Source organism: Pristis pectinata, chromosome 8 (genome assembly GCF_009764475.1).
Source record: "Pristis pectinata isolate sPriPec2 chromosome 8, sPriPec2.1.pri, whole genome shotgun sequence".
NCBI classification, from domain to species: Eukaryota; Metazoa; Chordata; class Chondrichthyes; order Rhinopristiformes; family Pristidae; genus Pristis; species Pristis pectinata.
The window spans coordinates 95,783,969-95,799,992 of NC_067412.1; the positions used below are offsets into that span (position 1 = coordinate 95,783,969).

The window sequence follows — 16,024 nt, forward strand, 5'->3', positions numbered from 1 at the left end:
AAGATGGACTCTTGACCTCACAATCTGCCTCGTTATGACCTTGCACCTTATTGTCTGCCTGCACTGCACTTTCTCTGTAACTGTAACACTTTATTCTGCATTATGTTATTGTTTCCCCTTGTACTACCTCAATATACCGATGTGATGAAATGATCTGTACGGATGGCATGCAAAACAAAGTTTTTCCCTGGACCTCAGTACAGGTGACAATAGTAAATCAATTTACCAACATATTTCCAAGTTGGGTTGATGTGTGACTTGGAAGAGGACTTGGAGGTTGTGCTTTTGTACGTGTCTGCTGCCCTGTCCCCTCTAGGTAGCAGAGGTGAACAAAAACCTTTGGGCTGTGTTTAAGACTGGCCAATTGCTGTGTGCAAGTGTCTAATCAGACTGTACTTCCCGTACCTCTGGTGTTGCCGTGCGGGAAGCCTCGTTGCATTCACTGTCACTGGAGCTGCTTTCACTGTCTGAGTCGGATTCCGAACTGCTCCCAGACTCGCTTGAGCTGCTGCATCCACCGCTGGAGTGACCAGAGGCTGCTCCGTGGGAATTCTGCAAAGTGCTGTTACTGCCGGGAGAAAGAGGAGAGTTAACCGGGTGTAGAAGGGGTGGACTTGCCCATGCTCCTGAGTCCCATCAGCCAAGGATCTGCAGAGAAATGGATGTTTATTTTGTGAAGGAGGGTAATGTGGTGGGAAAGCCTTGAGGATCCTGATCCCCACCATCCAGGACATGCCATCTTCTCGTTGCTACTGTCAGGCAGGAGGTACAGAAGCCTGAAGTCCCACACCACCAGGTTCAGGAACAGCTACCTTCCCACATCCACCAGGATCTTGAACTGACTTGCACAGCACTAATGCCACTTTAGGAACAGAACTCTTTGGGCCACCTCTTGCACTACCATAGATTTGTCTTAAATTGTGTGTTTATTTGCACTAATGACTTAGAACATAGAGCATTACAGCACAGTACAGGCCCTTCGGCCCACAATGTTGTGCCGACATTTTATCCTGCTCTAAGATCCTGCCATTTTCACCCTGGGAAAAAGTCTCTGACTGTCCACTCAATCTATGCCTCTTATCATCTTGTACACCTCTATCAAGTCGCCTCTCATCCTCCTTCTCTCCAAAGAGAAAAGTCCTAGATTGCTCAATCTATCCTCATAAGACCTGCTCTCCAATCCAGGCAGCATCCTGGTAAATTTCCTCTGCGCCCTCTCTAAAGCTTCCACATCCTTCTTATAATGAGCCGACCAGAACTGAACACAACACTCCAAGTGTGGTCTAACCAGAGTCTTGTTTTGAAGTATTTTTTTACACTGTCTTGTATAAATTATGTATAATTTATATTCTGTGTGTTGTCTGTACCTACGTGCCTGTGATGCTGCTGCAAGCAAGTTTTTCATTGTACCTGTACCTCACCGTACTTGTGCACAGGACAATAAACTCGACTTGACGACTTGGGCCTGTGAGCCCTGGGAAGAAGCTGGGATTGGTTGGAGTACCCTAGTGGAAGGTCAGCCTCTTAGCACTTTCCAAAACCTTTCTCCCTTCAACCATGCCTTCCCTCAGTAACTCACTGCAAGATGCCATCACTGATTCTCCTCAAAGCATCAACAGATCCGAAGAAAAATGGTTAGACTCATGACCTGTGTTTAAGCAACTTGCAACAACAACTGTAATCAGAAAATGTGAAGCATACAAAAGATCTGCTGGAGAAACTCAGCGGGTTATAGAGTCAAGGAGTAATACAGCTTGGAGCCAGGCCCTTCAGCTCATTCATCCATGCTAACCCATTTGCCCATGTTTGGCCCATATCCCTCTAAAGCTTTCCTATCTATATACTTATCCAAATGTTTTTAAATGTTGTTATTGTTCTCGTCTCAACTACTTTCTCTGGGTTGACCAGTACCTGTAGGGGGAAAGGAACTGAAAACATTTTCCGGTCAATGCGGAGTTTCGACGATTCCCTTCTCCCAATAATTCCCTCAGGAAGGCGGCATCCATCACTTGAGGACCCTCACCATCCAGGACATGCCTTCTCCTCTTTACTACCATCGGGGAGGAGGTACAGGAGCCTGAAGACCCACACTCAGTGATTCAGGAACAGCTTCTTCCCCTCCGCCATCAGATTTCTGAACGGTCCATGAACCATAAACACCACCTTGTTATTCCTTTCTTTTTGCACTATTTATTTATCTTGTAATTTATAGTAATTGTATGTCTTTGCACTGTACTGTTGCCGCAAAACAACACAATTCATAACATATAAGTCAGTGATAATAAATCTGATTCTGATTCTTCAATAGATGCTGCTCAACCCACTGCGTTTCTCCGACAAATTGTACGTTGCTCCAGATTCTAGCATCTGTGTCTTCAAATGTAAAGCATAATTGTGTTTGAACTCAACTTACATTCAAGCTTCAGTTGCTGCTTACAAATGCAATGCTTCACCTTACAGTGTCATTTTTCTCTCTGCTCAGAGTAGGTTATTTGGCTCCCTTATCCGCTGGATCACTTGCACCCTAGGTCTGTTCATTCTCCACTTCAATATCCAACAGACTTATAACTGAGTTGTCCTTTTGTCTCATCATTTGTTGCTTTGTAAATCGATCAGAGAAAATGCAGACTGTGCTTGAATTCCCAACTTTCTGTGAGTAATATCAGCCTTTAGCTGGTGGAAATAGTGCAATTGATAGGGGAAATGTTGAGGGACAGGATCTTACTGAATGACAGACCAGGTTCGATCAGTCACGCACAAGATGCTGGAGGAACTCAGCGGGTCAGGCAGTATCTATGGAGGAAAATGGACAGTTGACGTTTCGGGTCGAGACCCTTCATCTAGACACATTTCCTTCCAGATTCCAGCATCTGCAGTCTCTTTTTTTCTCCAGGTTCGATGAGTCGCATGGCCAAATCCTTCTCCGATTTCTAATGGAGGTGAATTATCTTCAATGTTTTGTGTGGACTCAAGATTCGATGTGAACAAGGCAGCCCCGACCACAACCTTGGTCTCGGCCCTATTTGGTACTGCAAGACTGCATAGGTTGTTCTGCTACCTACAACAGTGGACGGGCACCAGTGTTACTGAGGAATCATGAATTTACTAAGAGACAGGCTGCTGCATGCTAATTATCTACCTAACTGTTTTGAGACAGCGTTTAACATTTTTCAGAAATTACTTACTACAAGATAGAAAGAGGCCATTCAGCCCATCAATTCCATGTCAGCTCCCAGCAGAGCAATCCCAACAATTCCATTCCCCCACTCCTTCCCATGACAAAAATAATTTTCTAAAATGAAATAGATTGGTATACCTACAATCAATAATTTAAAGCCATTCATATACTCTATAATTCAAATAGGTATCAAATGTATTACTTTGAACAATTAAATATACTTTCTGGGAAGTTTTAATCTTGCAGTTTAGCACGAAATAACAAGTGTAGGTTTTTCCCACACTTCCAAAATATTGAAACCCATATGCATTCTATTTGCAAATGGTCGATTGGTGACCCTCACTAAAAATGGTGATTATGTTATTTTTGTCTGGATTAATAAAATTGCACTGGGCTTGCCTATCACCTGAACTCACCTGTCCCCTGCCTGTGTGTGCTCCTCCCCTTCTCCCCACCTTCTTATTCTGGCTTCTGTCCTCTTCCTATACAGTCCTGATGAAGGGTCTCGGCCCGAAACGTCGACTGTTTATTTCCCTCCATGGATGCTGCCTGACCTGCCGAGTTCCTCCAGCACTTTTTGTGTATTGCACTGGGTTAATGGTCTTTTGTACATCAAGCAATGATTTTGTACGCCAAGGAAACAAACAATTCAAGTTACTCCCTGCCACTTGATTGCACTGACTGATGCAAAATTGAAGTGCGCAGACTTCTGCAGAAATGGAACCAAGCTGACCCCTGAAATTTGAAGGGCATTTATAGCACAATTTCCTGATTGTATCATCTGCTGCCTACTGTTTGACAGCCTTCAAATGCTCATTGGCTGTATAAGACACAAGAATGCCATTCACCTGTGCCACAGACTAGGAGCTGCAGTGTGCAATCCCAGAATACAGTAAATTGAGCTTTTGCCCATTTGGCTTCACTGATTAGTCCTGAGCCTTGTCAAGTTCCCTTTTACTGTTATTTTTTTTGTAATTTAATTCCATTTGGTGTCTGTTAACAAACTCTGACTGCTAAATTCTCTACCCCAAAACAAGTATTTCCTCTGAGCCGTTTCTATCACCATGAAGAGTAGTTTACCCAACAAAAATCGAAGAGAGTGATCCGTATTGTCCATGTTTTCTGTACAACCACTTCTGCACAACTCTGCTGTTATTAAATGATCTTCAACACATCATTTACTGTAATCTTGTGATAAATTGCCTTGAAGAATAATTTCAGCACTTTCAGAGATCATAATGTGCAATGACTTGCCTTAAAAATCATTAAACTTCTTAATATATTAAATTATTGCTTGCCTGCGCAGTAATTGTGTAAAATCAACTGTTATGGCTGTGCTATAATGTCATGATATTCCTCAGAGAGACAGTGTCGTCAGCTAAATCAAACGTATCATCGCGAAATTACGACCAATTAAATTTAGTGAAACCAATTAAAGTGGTCAGAATTTATTTGATCGATTACACTGGTTTAAAACCATTCTAATTCACTTAGGACCTTTCTCTTCCTCGTACCTGCTGGTGAAGTGGACCCATAATCACCAGACCTTACCAAAGCTGAACCTTGTGTCTGAGCCTGGAAGCAAGACATTCATCAAAAACCATCAGGTGACAGGTGAAATTTATTGCTGAAATTTGTGGGGGATCTCCAAAATTAGCATCGACATGTTTTGTTCCAAGGTCCCACCACACCTCCCATCCTTTCTGAGCAGACCGAGTTACTTTCCATATTCCTGTGTTTTTTCAAACACTTTTAACAACACTTTCTATTTATAGAATGCCTTTAAAGTAGCAATAATGTCCCAAGGCACTTCATGGCAGCATTAATAAACAAAATAGAAATGACCTTGGAGTTCTCCAAAGCAGCTTAGAGCCAATTACATGTTCTCGAAATGTTGCAGAGCACGAAATATGGCAGCATATTTATGCACAGTGAGCTCCCACAAATAGACCAGACAATTTGTCTCCAGCAATGGAAACTGCAGATAATAAAAATGATGGGAACTTTAGTCGGAACTCCCCAAGTCATCTTTGAATGAGTGCTGTGAGATATTTAAGCCCCACTCCCCTCTGAGAGGGCAGGCAGGGCCTTTGTTTCATGTCTCACACCACTGCTCATCTACCGAAGGATCGAAAATGTATTACATTCCTGAGTGAGAGGTATAAGTATCCATTTTGAGCCCTTCGTTCACTTTACAAGGTAGGTTATAATTTTACAAACTTTAAAGAGGCTTCCAGATATTGCCTTTGATAAGCTCTTGGAATCAAACCCTGGATTACATGATTTTGGTACTGTATGTGTCACCAATAAGACCGTTTCCTTATGTAATGAGTTTGAAAGTTTCTTCAAGATGTCAAAAGGGCTGATTTTGATGAGGTAAGGCATGAGGGATAACTAAATCTACTTCCCTCCATTTCTCATCACTTCTAAATGACAAAATCTGCACTGGATCCTGTTAACTCTTTGCTGTAGCAGTCATTAGATCCATTTACAAACATTCAGAAAATGAAGCAACCTTTGTCCACATGCAGCCTGATTTGGACATCTGGTCGTTAAACAACATTAACACCAGAGAAGTGCCAGTCAACAAGGGTATGACCACCTCCATTTGACATTCAACAACACTACCTTTGCTGAGTCACACATCAACCATGTTCTCCTGGTCACCATGAAGCAACTGGCCCATCCACGTACATATTATGGCTACAAGAGAAGCTTAGAGTCTGTGTATCCTGTGACACCCCCCCCCCCCCCCCCCCCCAATTTTTCAAGGTCATTCTACCATCTATAGGGTATAAATGATGGGTGTGATGGAATACTCTCTACTTTCCTGGATTAGGTTAGATCCAACAACACTCAGAAGTTCAACATCCAAGATAAAGCAGGATACCAGATTGGTGCACCATCCACCACCAGAAACATGCGTTCCCTCCATCAGTGCAGTGTATACCAGCCACAAAATCCACTGCAGTTACACATCAAAATGACTCAGGTCGCATCTCTCAAACTCACCACCTCTACCATCAAGAAGGGCAAGAATATGTGAACGCCACAACCTGCAGGTTCCTCTCAAAGTTATATGCTGTCCAGATTTGGAATTATATCCCTTTTCATTCATCGATGCTGGGTTTAGATCCTTGGGGTATTAGTGTCCTTGTAGCGTTATGGGAGAACCTTCTCCACACCAGCACCAGTGATCCAAGAAAGCAGCTCAATTTCACTTCTCAAGCTCAGTTAGGGTTGTGTTGTAACTGCTAACCTTGGCATTGAAGCCCACATCTCATGAAAGAACATAGAACATTACAGCACAGTACAGGCCCTTCAGCCCACAATGTTGTGCCGACATTTTATCCTGCTCTAATATATATCTAACCCATCCTTCCCACATCGCCCTCCATTTTTCGATCATTCATGTGGCTATCTAAGAGTCTCTTAAATGTCCCTAATGTATCTGCCCCCACAACCTCTGCCGGCAGTGCGTTCCACGCACCCACCACTCTCTGTGTAAAAACCTTACCTTTGACATCCCCCTTATACCTTCCTCCAATCACCTTAAAATTATACCCCCTCGTGTTAGCCATTGTCGCCCTGGGAAAAAGTTTCTGACCGTCTGGTCAATCTACGCCTCTTATCATCTTGTACACCTCTATCAAGTCACCTCTCGTCCTCCTTCTCTCCAAAGGGAAAAGCACTCGCTCGCGCAACCTATCCTCATAAGACATAAGAGTTAAATCTTAAACAAGAGTGCGTGTTTAAGGCCTTGGGTCTAAGGCACAAATGTTAAGACATTCCATTCTAAGAAGGGTGACTGGAGATGGAGACCACAGCACAGGTGCTAAAATGCCATTAAGGTGAACCTTGACTGAACCATCAGGCATGTGAGTTGTGAATGAACCACTTCATTGCTGCCTCCACAGAACATATGTATTCAGTCAAGGAACAGCTGGTTTCTAACTCTGCCTTTGGACTGAGGCGTGTAATTGCATTAAGTTATATCCTCGTGTAAACAGTTTGGAAAGAAGATTATCAGGGAGAAAAAGATTCCTTTCCACACAGCGCTAAAGATCTATTAGTGCTTTGTCAAAATAGGGGACAACACAGAGACAGGGCTTATCTTATCAGGCTTGGAAAAAGATAGTGTTTATGACTGATTCTCTCCGCACAGAGGAAAGAGTGATGGTGCAATGTCTTGGGAGATTGACAACAGCATCAAGAGCCTGAGCTCAGCTGATTGACAAGTCTGCGACTGTAATGAGCAGAACTGGGAATTGAACACAAGAGTGGAGTGCAGGGTCGGAACCAAACACCACAGACTGTTGAGTGGAATTTCTGAAACTCAGTTTGAATGCAGCATCATTAGATGAGCTTTATTTCAGGTGTGGTAACCCCAAATTCCCAGCAGCATCTGCTGCTCTTGGATCATTGGATGATGTTAGATTATTGTTCCATCGCAAGAGCTCATTATTATGAACGCCTGCCTGAGTCCATCCTTCTTTTCCGGTAGGAGGATTCATCCGAGTGCGTGACTGTCAACAACTGAGGCTGGTTCACAGCAGAGGCTGGAAGCTGGGCCAAAATGCCTCACGGTGAATCCCCAGAGTCTCCCCAACCACACCTGAGTGTGACGTCGGAAGACTGGTCTCCAGTGTGTGGAATGGAAGGGAGCGGTCTCATCAAAGACTGCATACCGTGGGTGTATGTCATCAGCTGGAAAAGCCATCCTGTACTTATGTTGATGGATTAGTAAACCAGAGGCCTGGGCTAATAATCTGGAGTGGAGGGGTTCAAATCCCACATGGGCAACTGGAAATTTAAATTTTGGTTGATATATTTAAAACATTTCTGGAACTTAAAACCCTTCATGAGTAACAATGACTGTGAAATGTATCACAGCTTGTTCTGGCAACTGCTCTGCCTGGGACTGCAAGAAACTGCAGAGAGTTGTGGACACAGCTCAGCACATCACGGAAAACAGCCTCCCCTCCATGGACTCTGTCTATACCTCTCGCTGCCTCGGTGAAGCAGCCAGCATAATCAGAGACCCCACCCACCCGGGTCATTCTCTCTTCTCCCCTCTCCCATCAGGCAGAAGATACAAAAGCCTGAGGGCACATACCACCAGGCTCAAGGACAGCTTCTATCCCGCTGTTATTAGACTATTAAATGGTTCCCTAGTACGATAAGATGGACTCTTGACCTTACAATCTACCTCATTATGACCTTGCACATTATTGTCAGCCTGCACTGCACTTTCTCTGTAGCTGTGACACTTTACTGTGCATTCTGTATTGTTTTACCTTGTGCTACCTCAACACACTGTGTAATGAAATGATCTGTACGAACAGTATGCAAGACAAGTTTTTCACTGTACCTCGATACAAGTGACAATAATAAACCAAATCCAATTCCAAAATGTTGCATAAACACTAGGCGTATAGGGAAAGAACTCTCCTCTTCTCGCCTATTCTGTCTTGTAGATGTGAGTCCAGACACTAAACAATGTGGTTGACTCTTAACTTCCGCCTGAAATGTGACAGCAAACCTATTGGTGTAACGCTATTACAGTGCCAGAGACCCAGGTTCATTTCCAGCCACTGTCTGTCAGGAGTTTGTATGTTCTCCCCGTGTTTGCGTGGATTTCCTCTGGGTGCTCTGGTTTCCTCCCACATTCCAAAGACGTACGGGTCAGGAAGTTGTGGGCATGCTATGTTGGTGGCAGAAATGTGGCAACACTTGTGGGTTGCCCCCAGAACACTCTACGCAAAGATGCATTTCACTGTGTGTTTCCATGTACATGTGACTAATAAAGATCTTATCTTATCAATGGGATTCATTGATGATGGGATTCAGAGATAAGGAAAAGTGTGACTGTTCAGGAAAGGGTGCAGAGGAGATTCACCCGGATGTTGCCTGGGATGGAGCAGTTTAGTTTTGAGGAGAGGCTGGATAGGCTGTGTTTGATTTCCTTGGAGCGCAGGAGGCTGAGGGGAGAACTGATGGAGTTGTACAAAATTATGAGGGGCACAGATGGTAGGAAATGTTAGGTGTCTAAAACCAGACGTCATTGGTTAAGGGTGAGGGGTAAGAGGTTTAGAGGGGATCTGAGGAAGAACATTTTCACCCAGAGGATGACTGGAATCTGGAACACACTGCCTCAGAAGGTGGTTGAGGCAGGCACCCTCACAACGTTCAATGACAGTCGAGACAACAGCATCCAGACATTTGGATCGTAGAAAGCTAACAACCAAACGCTGGTAAAAGGGGTTAGTATGGATGTGTGCTTGATGGTCAGCATGGACCTGGTGGGCCGAAGGGCCTAGTTTTGTGCTGTAAGACTGGCCCTGCCACTGGTGCCTAAATCCAGTAAATGAATAGCAAACAATCGGCTGAACGTTACTGCTCATCCTGCCACCACAGGCACGATTGCCTCAATATTCACCCCTAGTCAGTAGTACTGAATCTTGCAGCAAATTCTCCACCTTGATGTTCTGTTCTAATGAAATTGCTATTGGTATCGGTATTGGTTTATTATTGTCGCTTGTACTGAGGTACAGTGAAAAACTTGTCTTGCATACCGATCGTACAGGTCAATTCATTACACAGTGCGGTTACATTGAGTTAGTACAGAGTGCATTGAGGTAGTACAGGTAAAAACAATAACAGTACAGAGTAAAGTGTCACAGCTACAGAGAAAGTGCAGTGCAATAAGGTGCAAGGTCACAACAAGGTAGATCGTGAGGACAGAGTCCATCTCATCGTATAAGGGAACCATTTAATAGTCTCATCACAGTGGGATAGAAACTGTCCTTGAGCCTGGTGGTACGTGCCCTCAGGCTCCTGTATCTTCTACCTGATGGAAGAGGAGAGAAGAGAGAATGACCCGGGTGGGTGGGGTCTTTGATTATGCTGGCTGCTTCGCCAAGGCAGCGAGAGGTAAAGACAGAGTCCAAAGATGGGTGGCTGGTTTCCATGATGCGCTGGGCTGTGTCAATTAGTCCTTGATTCAACTGACTTCAATATAACAGAGACAGAAATGAAGTACAGATGCTGGAATCTTAGAGTTATAGAGCACGGAAACAGGCCCTTCGGCCCAACTCGTCCATGCTGACCAGAGTGCCTTCCTGAGCTGGTCTCATTTGCCTGCATTTAGTCGATATCCTTCTCAACGTTTCCTATCCATGTAACTGTCTAAACGTCTTTTAAACATTGTAATTGTACCTGCCTCAACCACTTCCTCTGGGAACTCGTTGCACATACCCACCACCCTGTGTGTGAAGAAAATGCCCCCTCAAGTTTCCTTTAAATCTTTCTCCTCCTGCCTTAAACCTACACCCTCTAGTTGTAGACTCCCCTACTCCCCTACCCCAGGAAAAAGACTATGACCATTCACCTCATTTATGATTTTACAAACCTCTGTAAGGTCATCTCTGAGCCTGTTATGCTCCAGAGAAAACAGTTCCAGTTTATCCAGTCTCTCCTTATAACTCAAGCCCTCCAATCCCAATAACATCCTTGTGAAACTTCTCCGCACCCTCTCCAGCTACTGCTATTAAACACACTCAGCCAAAGGACTGGGATGAATTTTGAGGCAACTGTTGACAATTTGGACAGACTGCAACACATTTCTGTGAAAAGCAGAGTGAAGAATAGCCCCACTTTGAAGGGGCCACTCACTGGCTGGCGGTGCAAGTGGCATTTTAGTGGGATGGGTGCACAACCTTGCGGATGGATCCTCCACTAGGGCCAGCGGTCGAGTGAACCACAAAAGATGTGTGATTGGAGGGAACCTCAGCGGTCAAAGCAACTTGTGAAATATGCTGGTTGACTCCAGTTGAAAGGTCTCGACCTCAAACATCCTGATGAAGGGTCTCGGCCCGAAATGTCGACTGTCCATTTCCCTCCACAGATGCTGCCTGACCCACAGAGTTCCTTTAGCTTTTTGTGTGTTGCTCCTGATTCTCTCTGCTCACAAGGGGAAAACAAAAGTACAGTGACTTTCCCGGGTCTGATGAAGGGTCTTCAGCCTGAAATATTACCTCTGTTTCTCTTTCCACAGATCATGTCTAATCTGCTGAGTGCTTCTGGCACTTTGTGCATTTATTTCAGACTTCCAGCAATTGGAGTGTTTTTACTGTTTGTTTGCAACCTTTAATCTCACAATTCCAGCATTCCATTTCTTTCCTCTCTGGTTCTGGTAGCTTCAGACTTTGTTCATCTCCTCCTGTTTCTCCATTCGGGTTCAAATTTCCATCATGCACAGTGCTTGGGTTTTCATGAATAAATTATCGCTGGTTTTCATTTTGAATTTAGGAGCAGGAGGCCACTCCTAACTGTTCTGAAGACACACAGTCAAAGGTTCAGGAACAGCTTCTTCCCCTCCGCCATCAGATTTCTGAATGGTCCATGAACCCATGAACACTACCTCGTTATTCCTTTTTTCTTGCACTATTTATTTTGTAATTTATAGTAACTTTATGTCTTTGCACTGTACTTCTGCCGCAAAAATTTCACGTCATCTAAGTCAGTGATAATAAATCTGATTCTGACTGATCCTGATTCTTCATTCAATGCGTTCATTGACAACTCCACAAACATGCTGTTGCCTTAATCCCTTTCTCACACTCCTGTTCAAGGGATAAGTTAAAATCAGGATCTAACATAAGGGCGGCAAGATCAGACCAGGTGAATCACACCCTCACTTCAACTGCACCTCCCAGCCACACCAGGTCTCTGCTGAATAGGGTAAAGAGGTGTGGAGGTAGAACCAAAAACCAAGTGATAACAACACCAACATTGGCACGTTCCTACAGGCACAGTAGTGTAGCGGTTAGCATAACACTTTACAGCGTCAGTGACCTGGGTTCAATTCTGACTACTGTCCATATGGAGTTTGTATGTTCTCCCTGTGTCTGCGTGGGTTTCCTCGGGGTGCTCCGGTTTTCTCCCACATTCCAAAGACGTACAGGTTAGGAAGTTGTGGGCATGCTATGTTGGCGCCGGAACTGTGGTGACACTTGCGGGCTGCCCCCAGAACACTCTGCGCAAAAGACGCATTTCACTGTGTGTTTCGATGTACATGTGACTAATAAAGATACCTTATCTTATCAAGAACAGGCCCTTCAATCCCCTGTGTCTGTGCCGAACATGATGCCATACTAGACTAAATCCCTTCTGTCCGGACGTGATCCATATCCCTCCATTCTCTGCGTATTCATGTGTCAGAAGCCTCTTAAACTCCATTTGTCCCACCACTATCCTTGGCAGCCCATTCTAGGCCCCTACTGCTCCCTATGTAAAAAACTTGCCCCACACATCTCCTTTAAACTTTTCCTCCCTCACCTTTAATGCATGCCCTCTAGTAGTTGACATGCATTAAAAAAATAAAATAACAATGCTTAAAATGCTGAAAAGCACATCTACGCACTAAAAATCAAAGTCAAAGTCGAGTTTATTGTCACACGCACAAGTACATGCATGCACAGGCGCAATCCCTTATATGATGAGATGGACTCTTGACCTCACAATCTACCTTGTTGTGACCTTGCACCTTATTGTCTACCTGCACTGCACTTCCTCTGTAGCTGTGACACTTTACCCTGTACTGTTATTGTTTTTACCTGTACTACATCAATGCACTCTGTACTAACTCAATGTAACTGCACTGTGTAATGAATTGACCTGTATGATTGGTATGCAAGACAAGTTTTTCACTGTACCTCAGTACAAGTGACAATAATAAATTAATACCAAATGAAAAACTTACTTGCAGCAGCATCACGGGCACATAGCATCATATAAGAAGCATTCACAAGAAAAACATAAATTTTAAACAATTTTTACAAGAAAGAACACAAGTAAAACAAAAGAAAGTCTATTTTAGTACAAAGTTGAATTTAACAAATTACTGATAGAAACATAACTGGTTGCCTTTCTCCAGGAAACTGATGTCTCCCATTCATTGAGTGGAAGGACTGCTGGCCTCTAGTTGGATGTCAAAGATCCTAAGGCACATTTGCACTGACATAGAACCTGGAACAGTACAACACAGGAACAGGCTCTGTGGCCCACCATGTCTACGCCGACCACGATGACAACCTAAACAAGTCCCATCTGCTTGCACATGGTCCGTATTCCTCTGTTCCCTGCATGTCTGTGTGTCTGTCCAAATGCCTCTTAAACACCACTAAGCTACCTTTTTCCACCATGCTCCCTGGGAGCAAATTCCAGGCACCCACCACTCCCTGTGTAAACAACCTGTCTCGCAAATCCCCTTTAAACTCTCCCCCTCTCACTTTCAACCTACGCCCTCTAGTATTTCACATTTCCACCTTGGGAAAAAAACTATTTACTCTGTCTATGCCTCTCATAATTTTATATATACCTCTATCAGGTCACCCCTCAGCTTCTGACACTCCAGAGAAAACAATCTAAGTTTGCCCAACCTCTCCTTATTGCTAATTAATTCCAATCCAGCCAATATCCTGATGAACCTCTTCTGTACCCTCTCCAAAGCCCCCAAATCCTTCCAATGGTATAGCAGCCGGAACTGCTCACAATACAGAAAAGGTGGCCTCACCAAAGTTTTATGCAACTGCAACAACTTTTATGCTCAGTGTCCCAACAACCAGGCCATGTACTTTCTTTGCCAGAATGTCCACTTGTGTTATCACTTTCAGGGAGCTCAAGGTATCCACTGCAAGATCCCTCTGTATATCAATGCTGCTGAGGATCCTGCCATTTACTACGTACTTTCCTCTTGCATTTGACCTCCTAAAATGCAACAACTCGCACTTGTCCAGAATAAACACCATCTCTGCCATTTCTATGCCCAGGTTTCCTCACCATCCACAACCCCGTCAACTTTTGTGTCATCTGCACACTTGCTAAGATGAACGTCTGCTGAAAGAAATCTTCTACTCCCAGCTTAAAGTAGGCAAACGTAAAAGAGGCGGACAACAGAAGAGATTCAAAGACGTCTTAAAAGCCAACATGAAGAAATGTAACATCGACATCAACAATTGGGAAACCAAAGCCAAGGACAGGAAACTCTAGCAAACCATCATCCGAGAAGGAGCAGCAACTTTCGAAGCCGACAGATGTGCAGAATTAGAGGAAAAGAGAAGAAAACGGAAAGAGAGGCAGAAACAACTGAAGCCCGATCTGCCATCTGGAACAATCTGTCCTGAATGCGGAAGAACTTTCAGAGCCAAGATTGGGCTCATAAGCCACTTGAGAGCCCATAAATAGATCAATGGAACGAAGACCATCATCCTCGACCTCGAGGGATAGCCACGACGAATCAGACAACATACATTTTCATCTAAATCATTCATATTACCTCTTCCACTGAAGCAAATATTTATCTGTGAATCAACATTATTAAAAAATAAAAATAAAAGCGCAGATGCTAGAAATCTGAAATAGAAACAGAAAATACCTGAAAAACTCAGCAGGTCAGGCAGCATCTGTGGAAAGAGAAACAGTTGATGTTTCAGGCCGAAAATCCTTCATCAGACTTTCCCAGTCAACTGTTTCCCTTTCCACAGATACTGCCTGATCTGCGGAGTTTTTCCAGCATTTTCTCTTTATAATTATTAAAAATAAAGACTATCTGGCTGCACTGTCATTGCCGTTTGTGTAAGCTTGCTATGCACACATTCACTACAGTGTTTTTTACAAGTTAACTGAGCGGCTGAGATACTGTGTGTGGTTCTTTAAGGGACATTAGTCAATTGGAAGAGGTGACAATGAATGACTTACAAGGATGATGCCCGAACTAAAAGGCTACAACAACCAAGAGAGACCTGTGGTGCTTTTCTCTGGAAATGCAAAGACTGAGGGGTAACTTGATTAGAAATCAAAGATTCTGATAGGGTAGATGGAAGTAGAGAAAATGTTTGTACTTCCAGAGATACCAGTTCCAGGGGCAATAAATATAAGGTGAGAGCAGCATCTATCATCAAGGATCCCCACCGTCCAGGCCATGCCATCTTCTCATAGCTACCACCGGGCAGGAGGCACAGAAGTCTCACACCACCAGGTTCAAGAACAGCTACTTCCCTTCAACCATTCAGTTCTTGAACCAACTGTCACAACCCTAATCACTACCTCAGTATAGCAACACTTTGACTATTTTGCACTACAATGGACTTTTGCTTTTTTTTGTTCTAATTGTGTTCTTTCTTGTATAATTTTGTATAATTTATGTTTTTGGGAATATTGTGTATCTGATGCTATGTGCCTGTGATGCTGATGCTAGTAAGTTTTTCATTGCACCTGTGCATACATGTACTCATGCATGTGACAATAAACTCGACTTTGACCTTGATAGGGAACTGAACAGAAACTCCTTTAACAAGAGAATGGCTAGAAAGATGGACTCATGTGAAAGGCATCGTAGATAGAAAGCTTAGGATGAATATTCAGAAGATACAAACAGAAAGACGAGCTGGTGGAAGTAGATGAAGAGGAGTAGTAAGAGGGAACCATGGATTGTAACTGCTGACAAGGCCCACTGAGGGCTGTTACTGTATTGTAAACTCTCGGCAATTCACTCCCTAGAAGCCCACACACACATCTAGAATGCACAGTTCACTGGCTGACATTTTGCAGAGGAAACAATAAAGGCTGTGGGAGAGAAATGTACTAATAATGGATGAAAATTACAGTTGAGATGTTTAGTTCAATGCATTTGTGTGGTATCCTTTTGGTTACAATTTTGCCACTATTCAAAGCAATCAGTTTGCTGCCTTTGTTAAAGTGGGTGGAGAGGGCAATATCAAATGTCTCTCCCGCACACACACAGACTTTTACACACATGCATTGGCTTTCCTTGGGAAAAAGAAT

At 43.7% G+C, this 16,024-nt stretch overlaps 1 protein-coding gene across 2 annotated transcripts in view; it reads right to left on the minus strand.

Moving 5' to 3' along the window:
* aff2 (AF4/FMR2 family, member 2) overlaps positions 1-16,024 on the minus strand; it is a 568,957-nt gene that overhangs the window by 67,367 nt on the left and 485,566 nt on the right. For both annotated transcript variants that reach the window (XM_052021245.1, XM_052021246.1), the window contains exon 10: positions 406-568. In XM_052021245.1, coding sequence (XP_051877205.1) covers positions 406-568 — 163 coding nt within the window. The remainder of the gene's footprint in view (positions 1-405; positions 569-16,024) is intronic.